Source organism: Pseudopodoces humilis, chromosome 8 (assembly GCF_049639895.1).
Source record: "Pseudopodoces humilis isolate 2021_Gansu_Grassland_sample_001 chromosome 8, ASM4963989v1, whole genome shotgun sequence".
Lineage (NCBI taxonomy): Eukaryota > Metazoa > Chordata > Aves > Passeriformes > Paridae > Pseudopodoces > Pseudopodoces humilis.
Genome location: NC_142207.1, coordinates 6,410,001 through 6,428,656, shown reverse-complemented (window position 1 = coordinate 6,428,656; position 18,656 = coordinate 6,410,001). Strand labels below are relative to the sequence as shown.

At 39.8% G+C, this 18,656-nt stretch overlaps 1 protein-coding gene across 7 annotated transcripts in view; it reads left to right on the top strand.

Moving 5' to 3' along the window:
* Positions 1-1,306: 1,306 nt before the first annotated feature.
* CCNT2 (cyclin T2) overlaps positions 1,307-18,656 on the top strand; it is a 25,952-nt gene continuing 8,602 nt past the window's right edge. The window contains exons 1-7 of one of the 7 annotated variants that reach the window (XM_005519612.3): positions 1,307-1,545; positions 2,292-2,373; positions 8,825-8,953; positions 9,455-9,515; positions 10,608-10,670; positions 16,886-16,931; positions 18,226-18,389. In XM_005519612.3, the coding sequence (XP_005519669.3) occupies positions 1,346-1,545; positions 2,292-2,373; positions 8,825-8,953; positions 9,455-9,515; positions 10,608-10,670; positions 16,886-16,931; positions 18,226-18,389 (745 nt within the window). In that variant the 5' untranslated portion in view covers positions 1,307-1,345. Of the gene's footprint in view, positions 1,546-2,291; positions 2,374-8,824; positions 8,954-9,454; positions 9,516-10,607; positions 10,671-13,506; positions 14,658-14,733; positions 14,756-16,022; positions 16,131-16,885; positions 16,932-18,225; positions 18,390-18,656 lie in introns of those variants that run through there. The other 6 variants (XM_005519613.3, XM_088058820.1, XM_088058819.1 and 3 more) reach the window with 6 other exon arrangements.

Below are 18,656 nucleotides of genomic sequence, written 5' to 3'. Positions count from 1 at the left end.
TTCAGAGTCAAAAGGCAATTTCATTCTCATACTTCTCTTCAGTATACATGAATCTCACAGATGTTTAAATGGATTTAAGAGGAAAATACATTGTGATCCCTCCAATACATTTTAATTTGATTAATTCTTAATTTTTTTATTAATGAAGCCAGTTACGTTAGTGAAAATGCAATGTCACATCTTTGGGGACCAAGGTCTGGAACCTCTCCAATAGCAAGAACAGTATTTAATTACTTTAACCTGTGACTAAATGGGTGATTGCAGTACCCTGCATGGGAGATAATTAATGTGCATACCCTTCATAAATCATATTCATTATTCACTGTCATTATTTAATGATATTCTACCTGTTCCTGGTACGTTAAGATTTTTAAGACAGGGATATATATATATATAATCTTCCCTCCATCTTTTCATTTCATTAACAAAGCTAATGTAAAATTCTAATTGCAGTCAGATGAGAACGTTCTTAATACTCCTTCACCAATTACTGCAGGAATAAAGAATCTAAGTTTAACACCCAAACTCCACGAGATTTACACAGAGATTTAAACAATAAGATAAAACATTGTACCTCAATTGTTACAGACACAAAAATATGAAGTCGAAGATCAACTAATCACATGAGAAGTCTTTGAGGTTAAATTTCCTCTGCACATGCAGGATCTTAAAGATGATGTACATTTGGGAAGATCAGGCAATTCGTGTCTGTGCTGCATTTTACATCTGTGTATTTCATCAGTATTCTGTTGGGTCTAGTTCTAAGATTACAACCACTTGTATAAAATTGGCACTGAAGTTGTAAAAGAACTCATTGTGATGTAACTTCAGGCGAACGAAACCACTCCAGCATGGTTGTGGCACGTACTGAACATCTAACATTTTTATCTTTCACTTGATTAAGCATAAACGTGTCCAGTACGAGATTAAACATTTGAGCTATCGTATGACATAGGTTAGCACTTATGGGGTGGTCAGACGAAGGAATACGTCTTCCAGGGAAGTGGTGGAGTCAGCGTCCCTGGAGGTGTTCAAGGTGTTCCACCCTGGCACTGGGCGATGGGTTCACTGGTTCATAGGGGTTAGGGCTGACGGTGGAACGGGATGACCTCAGAGGTCCCTTCCAGGCTCCACAGCTCCATGACCGCCCGGTCCCGACCCCGACGAGCCCTCACCCCGCAGCCGCCACTGCCAGACCCTCACCCCCTGCAGGCCACGTGACCCGCCCGGCGCGCGGCCGCCCCGCCGCGAGACTCTATGGCGGAGGGCGCGCGCGAGCCCGGGAGCTCTCGCGAGAGCCGCGATGGAGGCGGCGGGAGGAGGCGCCGGAGTAGGAGGAGGTGTCATGGCGGCGGCGGGCGCGGGCTCCGTGGGGTCCGCGGCGCGGGGCGGCGGTGGCTCCTCGGCCGCTTCGCGCTGGTTCTTCAGCCGCGAGCAGCTGGAGAACACGCCCTCACGGCGCTGCGGCGTGGAGGCCGACAAGGAGCTCTCGTACCGGCAGCAGGCGGCCAACCTGATCCAAGATATGGGCCAGCGCCTCAACGTGTATCCGAGCGGGGCCGGGCGGGACGGGCATGAGGGCGGCGGGGGCCGCGTGTGGAGGGGCGGCGGGAAACCCTTTCCCTCGGGTGGGAGCCCTCCCCGGGACCCTTGCCGCTGCTCCGCAGCCCCGGCCGGCGCTCCCGCGGGATGGAGCCGTGGCCTGAGGCACAGAATGGGAGGAGGAGCCTGGCGAAGCCCCCGCGCCGCGCTCTTTGTCGGCGAGTGAGGGACTCGGCTCCCCACCTGCCCTCTCAGCCGCGTTTGTGGCCGTGGCTGCGGCTTGGGGTACTTCTAAAGTAAATCCCAGTTGCCGTTTCCCCCGAAACGCGCAACTTTTCTTTAGCCATTCTTTAATGTGATTTTTAAAAGGAAAAAAATAAAAAAAATCGATTAGAGCAAGGCCAAACCCTCAAGTCCCTTACTGAAATAGTTGAACTGGAACAAAACAAAAGCACTTGGGAGAGTGTTTCAGTGTATGTCGCCCATTGAGGAGTTTTCATTCCGTGGGTGACTGTGGGGAGCCTGGCGTAGGAATCTCCACATGGTCTGCGAAGCAGATGGGAAGAATACGTGTTAATATCAGTTAAGGATGTGTTAATATCAGTTAAGTTCTGAAGTGTCACGTCCCTAATCCATTTTCAGCTAAAGCCAGTATGTTGAGAGCAGTGATTGATGTGGAAAGCGCATGGCTTTCAGTTCTTGTAGACAGTCTTCTTAATATGTAGTGTTTCCTTCATTTAATCTTTCAGATCTCAGCTTACGATAAATACTGCAATTGTTTACATGCACAGGTTTTATATGCATCATTCCTTCACAAAATTTAATCGAAATGTAAGTATGACTTTATGTTTGGTAATAACATAACCATAATTTTGGCAGTTGTGACTGAGAAGTGTTATATGCAGGAGTGTGAAGTGTGATTTGTTTTTAGGCATTCTAACTTCTTATCAGTGGTTTCGAAGCAGTAATGATACTTGTTTTCAACTTTGGATTACTTCAACTAGCGGCAATTAGATTTTATCTTCTGCCATCGAAATAAAAAGGCACCATCAGCAAGCACATTTCAGATGTGTGAAGAATACATTTAGATGTTTCAAATGTGGTTGGTGTTTATGTGCTGAAGATTGAAAGGCTAATGTGTAGGAACACACATTTTTCTTGGTTAAGTCAGTGGAAGTTCTGGCATGGTGTATCTGACAATGATAATGTGGTTATGTGATGTATCCATGTGGATTATGTAGCTGTTCCTGAGGCAGTGTAAATTCTTTCAGCTAGTCTAGTCTTAAGTGGTGTGATAAATCACATTAGACAAGAAAAATTTTTACATCTGATGACAAGTCATCTTGTTTTACCTAATAAGCTGGACATGTTGACTGTGTTGTTAAAAACAGAATATTTCAGTAAAAATTGTACCTATTATTGAGGAATATTGTAACAGGTATGGAACTGGAGATATCTTGGAAATGTCAGGCTTTTTTTTTTTTACTGTCCAATAAAGGATGCAGTAGGTGGAAAAATAATAATATAGTAGCCTAGGTGTTCTTGGGGTTTGTTTGTTTTAAGGAAGAACAGTTAATAGTGATAGTGGTTTTTTATTAAATGTTAAGGATGAGTTTTCTTAGGTCTTGTAATGACAAAATAAACATATTGAGGCTGTGACAGATGTTAGGTCTAAGTCAGAGCAGACCTTTATCTACCAAGGGGTAGTCTCTTTCAAACCTAGCAGTGTCTGCAGTTGGGGCAGGTACACAGTGAGGTGCAAGGAGAGCCCACTCTTCCTTCTGTCATGCATTTGTTTATTGTTGGCTGGGTAAATGGGCATCTTCTTTGGTATCTATTTAGCTGGAAATGCATATTCATTTGTAGGTACATATCAGAAGTATGTATAAATATTTTTCATGCAAAATCTGAGCTAAACTCAAATTTCCAGCAGCTTGTTAGCAAAGCTGCAGTGTTCATTCATACAAGTTTCACTTTCTCCCCTCCTGCTGCTGTTCTGCCCACGTAGCAGTAACCTGGAGCTGGGGAGGCATCCAGAGTTTTCTGGGACTGTGAATGGCTTGTGGGCTTGATAAACTGGAGCTGCTTGGAGTGGAGAGATGGCTCAGTGTCGAGCTGCTGTGTTTATACCCAACATACCTGTTCTATCACCTGCTGGAGTACCCTTTATACTGTCAGCTGGTAATCTGGGCTAGATTTAGGCAGCAAGAAGCTGTGGCTGCTGTGTTGGAGTTTTCACTGGGTACTGGTAAATGGCAGTCACTTGGAACTGGCAGCACGGTAGTGTTTGAATGTATAGTGCTCTTTATATGAAAACTATGGCTTAAGTTAAATTAGGAGTCTTAAAATTCACAAGTAAGCTATGTAAGGGCAGAATGCCATGGAAACTGCAACAATTACAGGGGAGAGAAGTGTACTGTTTAATTAATTCTCAGGTAATAATGTTCAAAGTTAAAAGCAAGTGAACTCCAGGTTGTACATCAGTACTGATTCTTGCTGAACTCCTTTTTGTAATTATTAATGAGCAAAATGCCAGAGAATGGCTTTATGTATGTACTGATGGGCAAGAGCGTTTTCTTTTTACAATTCTGTAGGGTTAAGAGGGTCTCAGTGAAGGGAGTCACTTTTAAAATACTCCCAAACCATCCATTAGGTCCTCTGTAGAGAAAGCAAAAGCCAAGAACTCTAATAAATAATCAATATCGAATCTCCAGAGTACTTGTCACACTAAACAATGCCAAGAATATTCATCTCTGCAAGAAGAAAGTAACCCTTAGAGAGGAATAGTAAGGTACTGGCAGTCTCAAAGGTAAGACCTAAATAAGCTATCCTACAGCATATGCAGTATATCTCTACTATTTCTTTGTTGTGTGCACGTGGTGCTGTTTATCCATGGCAGGAAGGAATCTGTATGCTGGGGCTAGAAAATTAGATGGCCATTAGTCAGAATGCCTTGTGATCTTCAGCTGAAAAAATGTGGCCTGTGTTGTTTTGTTTTATTGGTAGATTAATATTTTTAGTCTGGTAATAAGCACTTGCACATTTATCATCATGTTTAACTGCCAGGTTATACAAATATACATGTATGTCGTGTAGGTGACATGCTCTTAATTGTTAACAAACAGGGCTTGTACTGGAAGCTCAGTTGCTGAATAGACGTTACCTTAATTTTATGGGGTTTTTTTCTTCAATATAAGTTACTGCTAAACCATTTTACAGGCTTTCGGGAGTTTGAGTCATCTGTGAACAAGGAATAGAATTCCCAACAGTATCTCCAGTCTGTAGAGCCACAGGGGTGGAATGTACCAGCTGATGTAGTCTTGGATCATTGAGAATGTATTACATGTACTGCTCTAATGACCAAATATCCCTTTTTTTGTGAAGTTTCTGTGAGCTAGCAAGTTACTTATGAGTTGCTCTGGATTACCTACAGAGTACTTGCACAGAAGAAAGAAGAAAGAATTGAGGTTTTGATGTTGCAGTCAAGGCAGGCGAAGTCCTTGTAAGATTGCTGTGCCCCAGTGAGGATGGAAACTTGCTTTACTAATTCTGGGAAGCAGAATTGAATGCCCTGACTACTAATTTCCCTGGCTATGCAAATGACAGGAGCTACTGTGGATGTCCTCAGCACAAATTATTCTTTCTACATTGCTGACCAGGGCATAGGAACTTTGGGTTACTGAGTATAAAGTTAGTCTGTGCTAATATTGGGATGGGGAGGGAGCTTGCTGGCTTTTTATAGACAGTAGTAGCCTCCCTATTATACTTTAAAATATCTTCAAAAATAAAATTCTTTTGCAAATACTGTTTCTATAGTGCTTGGGTGTGTTACATTGTTGTATAGCAAATAGTTCTTTTAGATGCTCATTCCTCAGTACACTGATTTGAAGAACAGAAAGGGGGGAAAATGCTTCATATGCTGGCAATGGGAGGTAAGGCATCCAAATGGTAGCTGTAGTTTTTAAATATAATCCTTAGAAATTATGTGGAATACCAAACAGCCAGTTGAAAATAGTCTTGATGATGTCAAGGGGCTTTTGTGACATGCAGTGGAACTTATTGAAGACCCTAAAAAAGGCTGCATGAGGAATTCTTTTCCTTCAAGTGGAAGGTAGGTGAGTTATGTGGAGGGTGTTTTGTTTCCAGTCCTTCTGTATTCCCTTCCTTGTGCCTTGTCCAAATCACAGTATTAAAGAGATGACTTTGCAGTTTTGCAAAGTTCTTGAAACTTTCATAATACTCTTCAAGCGCCTGTGAGGCTGTTTTGGACACTTCAGTTCTGGTTTTAATATTGCAATTTAACATATTTACTGCTTTTATGCAATGTGAGCTCCTGGTTATAATAAAAAAAATTCCTCACAGCTCTTTGTGTTCAAACTTGAAACACAAAAAAACTCATAGACTGGAAACAATGTCTTAGGTTAAACTGGATCAAATCTAAAACCATACAAATATTGGCATTAGAAGGGAGAGGGAGATCTCAGAAAAATACATGCATGCTGCTGATGTGTTCTGAGATTTTTCTGAATGCCTTTGTCTTTACACTGCCTTGAACTTTTGAAGTGAAAAAGGACTTGTACCACAGTTCCAAATGAAACTTGCTGTATACTGGTTTTGGATTGTGTTAACAAGGCTCTTATGTTTTGGGGTTTTTTCCTGTTTCTGTGGGACTTGGTTTCCGAGATTCTCAGCTAGTAATAAAGTGGGATTTAATATCATATATCACATGTGTTCTGAAGATTTCTCAAAGTTTTTAAGACTATTTTGGGTGCATAGCATATAATTACTCTAAATTATTTTGGTTGATATCAAATTAAGATATTTATGTATAGGAAATGTATTACTGCTTTGTCAAGTACGTTTCTTTAATTTTGCTTTTTTTGTTCCACTTTGCTTGGGTTTTTTGCCATTTTTGGTAATTGGAAATGAATGAAAGCATTTGAGTAACTTTTCCACTTATACACTTAGCAGGGTGTGTTCACTAAAGCTACATTTGTGCCAAGTCTGGAATTTTACTTAGGATGTCTGTTTTTCTGAATCAATACCAAGGGAGCTAAAAATAATGGCCTACTCTAAACTGGGAGTGAGAACCCTTGTCCTAGATAAGACAGAGACCTGAAATTCTTTGGCCAGAAGCCAACATTTCTTTTTTTTATAAGGAAATAGTTAATTGGGCTGTAGATAGATTTCTGACAAACCAGAGTTAAATGACAGTTAATCAGCTTGACTTAATCAGCCTCCAGAGCTATGTTTTGTGTAAGGTCTTGGAGACCAGAATTGTGTGGAGACTTCCTGGCCAGATGTGATCTCCTTCAGTAAATCAGAAGAGATCCTGAAGTCAGCCTGATGGTGCTTTTTTGGAAAGAAGTAGAACTTTGGTGCAGTCAGACAGAGTAAGAGTGGGTGAGAATTTGCTGATGATTGAATTGTGCCGTCATTGGTGACTTGGTTCAGATAATGCCTCTGTGAAATGGAAATGTTTTCAGCCATGGCAGTTGTTGAAAATTGAGTTCTGTAAACTACCTTTATATGATGTGTGTGTGTTGGGTTATGCCTGTGTGTGCTGACATCATCTGCATTTTCTGCCACTTCAGAGCTGTTGATACTCTCACTTTCTGAACTCCAGAAAGTGTTTCCATCACATTTACTGTTTAAAAGTTTTATCTCCCAGTGTGAGGCACGTTTCAAGTAGTATGTCCCTGGCAAAGAAAATTCCTTCCAGAATTTCAAATCATTACTTCAAGCAATGGGGATAGGAATCATCAGAAGTATTAAATGACAGTGCTAATATGGCCTTGTTCAGCAACACTTCACTTTGGGTTTTTATTTCATTTGTTCATCAGGCTTAGGTTACAAGATTCTTAAAAAGAAAACAGGGATTCTTGTCTCCCTGGTAAAAGAATTTGCTCCCTGTGACTTGTTTTGGGTGGTTGGTTTTTATAGACTGAGATTTTTTGCTAGATTTCTCATGGCACACTTCTACTCATCAAAGGGTATTGCCTTACCAGGGTGTCAGTTTTCAAGTCTGCCAGCTTTAAAGTTTTACTTAAGATCCAAGCAGACATTTCAAAGTGATTCAAGGATGCAAAAAGTACTCTCAGTACATTTGAAAGCTTCTGAAATTTAATCCCTTAAATGCTTAATTAGTTTGTTGCAGTTTGGCATATATTGTAAATTTTTATACCAAATGTTTCATTTTGGCATAGAAAAGGGCTGCTTACTGGCAATAAAAGCAAATTTGACATTGGGGAGGCTATGCCTCCTATTTAGCCTAGTTCTGTTTAGGTATTGAATGAGAAATCCAATACCTGCACTGCTTGCACCATGCATTAATTAAATACTCAGGAAGCAGCTATTTCAGTCTCTCAGAATACATGCTTTATACTGGCTTAATTTTAACCATTTTGATCAGCTTATGTCTAGATGATTTCTAGTACCATTTTAATTCCTGGTTAACATGGGCAGCTTTTGCATGCAAAGAGACCCCAATGCATCAGTGCTTTGTGGTTTGCTGTGTTCTGTCTGCACGCATCAGTTACTCTAGCTGACAACAGGCACCAAAATTCTACTTCACAGCTAACTCTTAGGTGATACTGAACTGCTACCTTATGACACCTAGAGTTTGATAAAAATTTTCATCTTTAAGTGTAATGTTTAGTCTTTACTAACATTTGATATAAGTGATGTTTTACAAATTCTTATGCTTTGTTCTCCAAGTACTGCTGGGCATATAGTAAAGTTTCTAAGAATATATGGGTATATATAAATTTTCTTTTACTTGTAGAGCTTATGTTTATATAGCAAGCTGTTTTTATTAAAGTTCTCTACAAAGTTTCTCACTCTTTGGGAGAATTAAATGCTAACAGAACTTGTGATCAGCTGTTTTAGTGAAAAGATGGTGTAGTGACTCGCTCTGTGCAAGAAATTGGATGAACTTTCTCACGAAGTATATTTAACTTGAAACAGCCTGTTCTACTGTGACTAAGTCTTCTGGGCCAAAATATTTTTTTTTTATGTTGAACTAGAATTAGTTTGACCTCAGACATCTTACTCACAAATATAATTTAACATTATGCTACTCCTTCCTTGCACTGCTGAGAGGATTGCATCAGTTACAAAATAAAACATGACTAGTTATGTTTTTGTTGCCTTGCATGACTTCGAAACTGGGGAAAAAAGCCACAAATCCAGCTTCTTAAACTTTTTCTATGCTAGTTTAGACTCCATAGAAATTCAAATCCTGCTTGTAAAAAGTTTAAAAATACACGTTTTTCTTCTCCAGATAATGTCTCCCACGGCATTGTTTTTGGCTGCAAAAGTGGAAGAACAGCCACGGAAACTTGAACATGTTATTAAAGTAGCAAATGCATGTCTTCATCCTCAAGAGCCACAACTGGATACAAAGAGTGATGTAGGTGGAAGTTATGGTTTCAAAGATACATGGTTTGAAATATGACATTTCGTCTAATGATTTGTTACATTGTCTTGCTGGATTATTGCTGTCTGGAGCCTATTAAAAAAAAAGCCTTTGTTTTTACACCACATAAGTCTTTCTATTACTTAATGCACTTTCTTAAAGACTCACTTATTTGTTATGAAACTTGAAGAGATTGCTCCATCTTGAAATTTTTAGGGCACCCACCTGACCTCCCAAAAATGCTTTGCTGGAATCGATTGTCTGATATCCAGACCAAGTTAATCTTCCAGCGAAAGGCAGGGAGGTGGACCTGAATTTGTAGCAGTGCTTGTACTGTTGGAAGAAAATGACCCCAGTGTGAAGTGTTGTGAACTGTCAGTGCTCACTGGCTGGGTACTGGTCTTGTGTGGCCAGTGCTGTACCAGAGGGAGTGTGTGAATGAAGTTCTGAGGCAATCGATGGCTGTGTCTTCACCTCTCTGTTTGTTTGTTTCAGGCATACCTTCAGCAAGCCCAAGAGCTGGTTATACTTGAAACAATAATGCTTCAAACTTTAGGTATGTCTTTCTAAATACCTCCTGTGCAGCTAACTTGCCATGAAGAAAGAGCTAATGGGACCCAAATAACTGGATTTTTGATGGGCTATTGGTACACTAGAATTTAACTGTTTTCCTGTGTAACTTCTGACCTGTGAATTTAGTTTGGTGTTAGCAGTTCTGCTGTGTTCACTGCAGAGAAGAAAGGTGTGTCTGTACTTGTGAAAGAGATGTTTCTGACAGTTTGAGTTAGAAATGTGTAGGCTTCCAAATAGGTTTTACTCTAAGTAGTAATTACATTGACATTTCTTCCCATAAAGTAACATGGTGTTGTAGGCTGTGGCTGTGTGTATAAACTGAAGCAGTTGGAAACAGCTTTGTATCCAATGCTCTTCCCCATTCTGCCTTTCTATAGCAGGATATTATGTAATTGAGCAGCTGCTGAGTTTGAACAACACAATTTGTAGTGTAACCATTTAATGGATTCAGATGATTCCAAGATTTGAAGTGGAATGTTCTGTCAAGGCACTCTTCTGACTAAAATACCACAGAGACAATTACAGCCAGAGGCCTGAGAACACTGACTTGCTCAGATATTCTTAAATACCACTTGGGGTATTGTTAAAAAAATAGCTCACAGTAGTGACCTAATTCTTAAAACAGTGTCATAAACCAAGAACTGTTTCTTAAGTCACCGATCTACAAATGGACTTAATTCTGATTTCATACATGCAACATGTTTAAGTGCTAGAAATTAAAGTATACATGCACACACATATTTCATTGTGTTTGCAGTACAGTTTTAACTGACAAATTTTTAACTTGGTAGAAATTGTTCAGATATATTCAGCTTTGAAAAGATAGTAATTTACCAATTCATGTGTATACAGGATTTGAGATTACTGGAGGAATATTTTAGTAATGGATTACAAAGTGGCTTTACCATCTGCCATTCAAAAGTATGAATAGGTAAAAAAAAGGTACTTAAATTGTGTTACTTATTCTGCAGTTCAAAGGTTTAGCAAGTATTTTAGGTCTGCGGGGAAACTTCAGTTTGCTTTTTATTTTACAGATGCAAATGTATAATTCTAAAATGTTTTTGTAACTCCTCAGGTTTTGAGATTACCATTGAACATCCACACACAGATGTTGTGAAATGTACACAGTTAGTGAGAGGTCAGTGACTTTTAACCACTTCTGTAAGTCCTTTTTTAACTTTCTAGTAAAATTTGAAAATAATGTCTAATATGATTTTTCACCAACTATGTTATCCAATTATATTTAAAATTAATTATTAAAAGTTTGATCTTAACCTTTAGAGATTCATAGAGTCCAGTCCTCTGTCCTTCATAATTTTTTTGTTTTCTTATTAGCTTTGATTTTAATAGTACCTCTTCCGTGTGTTCTGGAATGACAGAAGCAGTTGCAAACTGATTGGCCAGATCCATAGTGTCATTCTGGGCTGATGACTTTGACTCTGAAGTAGTTTTACCCATTGATGGCTAATGCCAGCTTTTTGTCTTAGAAACTCTTCAAAGGTAATGGACTGAGGGATAAAGAGAGTGCACAGCAAGTTGGCTGTCACATGCAAATAGGTGTGACTAATTGTTTTTCTGGAGCAGTGTGTCCCTACTTGTTCTGGATGGTAGCACAAAACCCCAAGCCTTTAGTTAAACATATCCTGTACCTTGTATGCAGCTCACTAGTGTGACTGGCTAGAAACCTGTTTTGTTCTCTGTATTTTTTGTGGCATTTTGGCACATCTTTAATTCCTGAATTGGTTTCTTTTTGGAGCTTTAAAAAAAGATTAAAACACCCCCTTATAAGATGTAGGATGAAAAAAATTAGGAATCAGTTTTAAAAGCATCTAAAATAAGCTTTTCACTTTAATTATGTTTCTTAAGGAAAAAGTGTTGTGAAATGATTAGAAATGTTAGTCATTAGCTGGTTTTGCAGTGAAAAAGGCATAAGTGCTTCTAAGTTTTCGGTGTTTTTTCTTCTCCCTCTAAAAATATATGAAAGTTAGGTACAACCTAATCCTGTTAACTAGATTTGGTCTGTAGTAACTCTGGAATTAATGGTGTTCTTTTAAGGAAGAGTGTCTTATTGCTGTAGCTTCCTGGTGTAGTGTCTTCAGTTTTATTGCTATCCTTGATATGAGATAATGAATCTCTCTCTGCCCAGATTTGTTTGTGACTTGGTGCATGACTGCAGTTGCACCTGAAGTCTCAGTAGTCTGCACCAGCTGCTCTGTAGGGTTTTACTTTGGTTTTTCTTAGCTGTTGGTCACTGTAAATGTGAGCACATTTTACTGTTTTGGGGAGCCCCTGTGCTTCTGTTTGGTGTTTGGGGCTGTGGGGAGGGGTGGGGGCAATGTATCGCCTCAAGATTTCCACATCAGTGTGTGTCACTCAAGCTTACAGGCACACTGCTGCACAAAGTGGATTTCCTTTCATCAAGGGTAGATACCACTCTGAGGCAGTTCAGCTTTTCCCTCTGTGTTTTGTAAGCTAATTTTTTGTACTGACAAAATTCATACTTTGAAGATACTGTGAATTTTTTAATTTGACATCTTTAAACTAATATTTAATTTTATTTAATAATTTAAAATATTCAGTGACACATTTAATGTCAGCAGGCTTGAAAAAATACTTAGAAGTCTAAAGTGATGTAAAGTCTTGAAATCTGAAGACTTCAGTGTGGGCTGAAAGCCCACGTAGCTCAAGGGCTGGTGCACAGTGAATGTAATGTCTGATGTTTGAAAACCTGCTCACTGAGGGAGGTGTGCTCCTTAGTGTGTGTGTATGGAATCCTTGGGAGCATGTGTCCCTAGGAATGGTGTAGACTGTGGGCACAAGATTTGAATACCTCATATTAAAATAAGAAAAAGGAGCCTAATTAATTAATTTGAAACATAAGGCATGAAATGTGAAGTCATGCGTGCAAGTCAAGCAAGGACAGAATAACTGCCATGGACCATTGGTTTTGTGTTGAGAGGACAAAGAGATGGGCCCATGGGCACAGTGATTATCTTCAATGACATGGTGGTAGTTTTCTACCCTGAACATTTATTTATTGGACAGTAGGTTTTCAATGTCAGTAGATGCAACACTCAGACATCTGAGACCTGAAGCTTTCGAAATTTACCTGAGATTTGTCAGTGTTAAACCTTTAGTGTTAGAGGGATTGACTGAGAGGTTAGAGAAATCCAAGGTTACTTCATCCAGTTCTGGTAATGTCATCTTGGACAAAAAGCACCATTTCAGAAGGCAGAGATACCTTTTTTGAATAAAAGTGATTAACTTATCCAAGCCTGTTGTGATTAAAACCTCCAACTGCATGTTTGGAGAGAGGAAGAAGGAAGGAATGTAATGTCTGACAGAGTATCAAAAAAGAGGCAGCAAAGTTAGCTGAGGTCTGCAAGTGTAGACTTAGGGGTTTGTGCACTGCATTGTCAGGTGGTGGGAAAGGGCCCTTTGGCTGACTAAACTGCAGTGCCTCAGAGGATGGCTGATTCTCTCCATCACTTTTTTGCTGTCTTGCATCCAGGGTAGTTTGTTTTATGCAGTCAATATTACCTGTTATTAAGCTGTAAGCTATCCCCTTTAAAAATAAAATGAAAAAATAAAAACCCAGGTTGTGTTGATGATGCTCAAAAATTTCAGCCAAGTCCTTTGTCAGAAGACTGTCTAGTCTGGCAGTGGCACACCAGAATCAATTGCTGGAAGCTGAAGATGAACTAGTAAGTGGAAATTGGTGCAAATAAATAGAATTGCTTCAATATACAACTAAAGAAAAAAATGAGTTCTTCTGTAAGACTGAAAGCCTTTTTGAAGGTGTTATTAGACAACCCAGATCCTTGCAGAGAAGGGGTGACTGGATGGATAGATAATGATTCATGATGTTCAGGCATACAATATCTATTTAGGCATACAATATCTATTTACTCCCTCTGTGTTCAGAGACTCATGGCTTAATGAAATTGTTCCATCTTTGCAGTTTGGTCAGTATAGCAGACAAGGAAAATGGTGTGGGCTTAGTATTTTTTCTGCACCATTCTTCCTCAGTGTCAAGAGACTGAGAAGAGGAGACAGGACCATCATTCCTTAGGATCCCACAGGTCCAAGGAATCTGAAGGCAGTGGATATGTGAGGGCCTATCAACAAGCTTCAGTGCCCATTCCAAGAATACTCCAGTAGTGAAGAGAAGAAAGGAAAAAAGAAAAGGGGGGAAAACCCCACCAAAACACCAAAAACTGTTCTGGCTTTGAAACTTGCTGCCTTCAACATTAGCTGAATGATCAGCAGTGAAACTGCTCTGGTGCCAAGACTGTGGCACGGTCCTTTTAAACTGTGGTGCAGAATCAGTCTGTTCTCAGCCTGCTTCTGGTGAAACTTGGAATCTGTATCCTCATCTCCATCTTGGGAAGTCTTCAGTCACTCCTTTCTCTGTGTTGGAACACAGCCTTTTGGAACTGAAGATGAGATCTCAAGGATTTCTAGGATTGTTCTCGCTACACTGCAGGTTATCAGGTATCTTGAACACCCATTATCCTTACTAATCTTTTGTGGAAATTGCACTGTCAAATCCTTGAAATATCCCATAGTATCTGTATGCACATGCCATTGCTTAAATCAGGCTGAGAAAGACAAAGTCAGCAGAAGAGGAAGTGAAAAATGCATCAGCTTTTTCAGAGGCTATTCTCATGAGGAAAATTTAAATCTTAATGGTGTGGAAAGATGTGAAACACCAGCTGCACTCCAGCACTGCTACAGGCTGCCTTCCCATTCTGAACTTTGACCTCCAGGCTTTTATGGGCCTGTTCTCAAGCCTTCAGTACTTTCAAGAAAGTAAAGCCACCAGGACTGCTCAGACCTGAATGCCTACACCATGGCCTCCTCCAGCCCTTTCCAGATACAGCAGGCACCCTCCAGCATCCCTCTGCTCAGAGCCTGGGGCTTTTTGCTTTTGCCAGAAGGACTTCAGCAAGCTTCTCTCTTCTGATGCTGACTGGCTTATCTGCAATCTCCTCTTCCTGGGGAATGCTCACACCTTGTCAGGGTCCAGGCATAGCCAAATATCAGCTCCTAATGGGGACTTGGCAGTCACGTTTTCATGAGCATCCCAAGATCCAAGATAAGCTGTGTTGAAGAAAAGACTCAGGTATCTTGGAATTGCAAGCAGTTGAATTGTGTGGCTATGCCAAATAAAAAGCTTTTTTGTTTCCAGTTGGCAGTTTCTTGGAGACAGTCTTTCAGGAGGTGTGTAAGACAGCAAGTCCTGTTTCAAAATATTAATGACTGTTTCACTGATCCCTGTCTTATGGCTGCTTCTGCAGCAGTGAGACAGGATGGATGTTTTAAATCATTCCTGAATGCTAAAATCTAAACTGGTCATTCACGGCTGGTGTCGTAGCCATCGGTCCTGCGGCTTGTGAGTTTTAAGAGCAGCTCTGCTGGCTTGTTTTAGCCTCTGCTTCAAGACGATTTAAATTTTGGAGATGCACTTTCCACTACTATAATGGGAATAAACCACCAAAATATAGGAACCAAAATTCATTAGATTTAATTTCACTGATGGATTCTGCTAAACCAAAGCTGCCCTACATGGAACAGTTTGGGACAGATATTTTCAGTTGTGCCTTGTGTTATCAAAGGCTTTAGTTGTGAGCTGAAATTTCTTGTTGCTTTTGGCAGTAATTATTATTTAGCTGTAAATAAGTTGAAACAGAATCATACTACTTATAGTATCGATTTATTTAGCACAGTAATTTTTGATTACGGCTAAAATGTGTGTTTCAAGATGTGATTCTTTTCTTCCAGGTATGTGTTTTGATTTACTCATCTTTCAAGCTGATGTTAAATAGAAGTTTTCTGGCATCTGCTTTTCTTCCTTATTCAAAAGAGATATTTCAGTGAGAGTAGAGATGCTTCTTGATCTTGCTCCTTTAATTCAAACATGTAACTTTACAGAGCATATAAATCATTGAAGATCCTTTAGGCATTGCTTTGATGAAAAATGAAGAGCAAGACATCAATTTCAGTTTTACTCAACCGTTGTGTATTTTTATTTGTTATGACGGTCTCATCTCACCTTTTTTTTTTTTTTTGGTAATTCTACCTTATTTTATTTTGGTTCGGAAGGAGAGGTTGAACTCCTTAGTTTTTTGGCATGCAATTACCATTACAGCGTGCAAACTAAATATTATAGTATAACACATTGTCAGTTCACATTTTGATTATTATGGATTAGTAGAATTTGTGTGTAGGAACAGATCCTGTTACCTTGCAACTTCCACATTCTTCTCAGATTATGGCACTACCTAGCTGTGTAGCATAAAGAGAAATCTGAATTTTATTCCTTGGCAATTATTAGAAGTTTATTTAAATCATGTTTTAATATGCTTTTTAAAAACTAAATTTTAAAAGCCACAGTACTATTTCTCAAACTTTATAGAAATATTATTATTAAAATTAAAGTTTAAAAGTATTGCCTTTGATATAAAATTCAACACTACGCTTTCTGCAGGTAGCAGTGATTTCAAGTGATAGTGTCAAAGTAAGAATTCAATGAAGGCTGCATTCAATCTGCGGTTAAGCCCCTTGTGCCCAGCTATTCCATTAAATGCATGTTACAGTAAGTTCTCTTACCTGAGTGAGGAGCATTGGGGTGTCACTCTAGGGGTCAGCACTCTGTGGCTGTAACAGCCCAAGTCAGTTTTTAATTTCTGGCATGTTGCAGTCCTGTGGTTTGTGTCAGTGTTTTTTTTCTGACTAACTCAAATGAATTTGTCTGTTTCCTGTCGAAGCTTTGCCGTAGGTTTAACAAATAGAGAGCAAAATGTTATGACTACAGTGCTCTTAATTAGAAGGATCAGAAAACTGATTTTTTCCCCCCGCGTAGCTTGGGGGCTTGCTGTGTTCCAGGGCTTTGGGAGAGAGGTGGCTGTTTCCAGGGAGGTGGGAGGGTCTCCTGCCATGCCCCTCTCCAAGAGCAGGACGAGCACTGTGCTGGGAATTGGCTGGGACTGACTGCCTGCTGCACTCCCAGGTGAAAGCAGGGATCCCCTGCAGGTGAGGCTGGGGAAGCAGCGCTTCCCAGAGGAGAGTGCTCACCTGTCAGGGGTTGGAGGGATGCATCTGCATCAGCAGAGAGGAGCTGTCCTGTGGGCTGTGCAGGGGGAGGGAGGGGCACTGAAAGGAATGACAGCTCCAGCTCCAGTACTGAGTGTGTCTCAGAAAAGGTTATTTTAAAGGCTATTTAGCTAAAGCTAGATCAGTACTTTGGAAATACCCAGCAGTGATTTTTGGAAGGTAAAACTGCTTAAATTTTGGGATGAACCTGACAAGTTTGCGCAGATCTTTAATCTCCCTGTTTTTCTTTTCTTACAGCAAGCAAGGATTTGGCACAGACATCCTATTTCATGGCTACCAACAGGTTGTTATCCTGAACCTCTTTGTTGCACTGTTGTAGCACACTATAGCTTCCTTTACTGCAGGGCCCCCTGATGTGTCTTACCCTTGTTGCAGTGGGGGACTGGGCCACCTCCAGTGGTGGTACCTCCCCACCTGCAGTGCGGTGTATTGGACAAGGGCCTGACGGCACAAAGGGCTTAAATGCACAATGAGAAGTGTAGTGGTGCTTTCTGATGACTTTTTCTCGATTGTGAGTGCATAAGTCTAAAATTGGTAGCCTGAATAGCAGCTAAAGATTACAAAGAGATAAACTTAACCTAGAAATCCGAGCATCTTGGTAAGTACAAAACTATTTTTAGTTTACACTTGTAGTTAATGGCAGTTTTCTCTTAACTTTAAGTATATTAATCCAGTCTTAACTTATAAAATTCTAGTGGGCCTAAGGTATTTTCAACTAGATGATTTTTCTTTTTAGATAGACTAGTACTAGCCCAATGTTATTTGTTTTAGAAACAGCTCTTTAATCTTAATATATAGTTTTAAAACTTAAGTACTTAGATAAATTTATAGTTCTAGGATTTCAAGTGGGTGTTTTGTAGAATAGCCTGTCATAGAAAGAATTAGAGAGCAGACTTTAGTCTTGATTTCTTGATTACTTCAGTTTTCCTCTTGCAAAACTACTTTAATCTTTATTTAAGAGGATTACATTATGTGTAGATACCATTTTTAAATGGTATCCACTGGTTATTAGAACTGTTCTAAATAAACAAATAAATCCTGGTGGTTCCTTGATGGGCAAGGTTCTGTACTTAAGCAGCTGTTAAGAGAAGTTATGCTAAAGCAGTGAAAGTGAACCAATGTATTTGTGGTGCTGGAAGCTGAAGACAAGGTCACAAATGCAGGCCTGGTGAAAGCAAAGCCCACAAATAACTCACCTGGCTACTGTGGAACTGCTGGGGGCCTTCTGATTGTCTCATTCAGGGACTGCACCATCAGCTCTATGCATTCTACTGCAGAATTTTAATTCACCATATTATACTGCCCTTTTAAGTACTTAAGTACAATAGATTAATTGGTAAATTTATTTACTGTTCATCAGGCTTTTAGTAGCAAAAACAAACTTTTCTACCAGATAAATGTCCTGCCCTTTGTTTTCTTCAGGCAGTAAGATATCTTAGGAACTTATTCAATAAAATGTTTAACTGCTGTTGATCGATAAGCTATCTTATTCTGTATGTTAATGGTTGATTTGTTTGGGTTTTCTGTTTTACATGTTTGATTTCCTTTGGTTCCTCGTTACGAAATTTGTGCAACAGCCTTCATCTTACCACATTCTGTCTTCAGTACAAGCCCACAGTGATAGCATGTGTGTGCATTCACTTGGCCTGCAAGTGGTCCAACTGGGAGATTCCAGTATCAACTGATGGAAAACATTGGTGGGAATATGTAGATCCCTCAGTTACTCTAGAACTACTAGATGGTAAGTCACGCTCCTATCTCATTTTGAGATTCAAGGATTTATTCATGTAAGGATGGAGCACAGTATGTAGTGAGAGCTTTCAGCTGAAATTAAGTCTCACTGACTGTGTGCTTTATCTTCAGTGAAAGAAAGGGATAGGAGCAGGGAGAACTTCAAAAGACTAACTTGGTTTGGCTGTTGGCTGGGGTGTCCATATATCTTTTGCCAGCCCAGGACAGAATCCTGATTTTAAATACTTTTCAGAACCAAGACAGAGATGGAAATGTG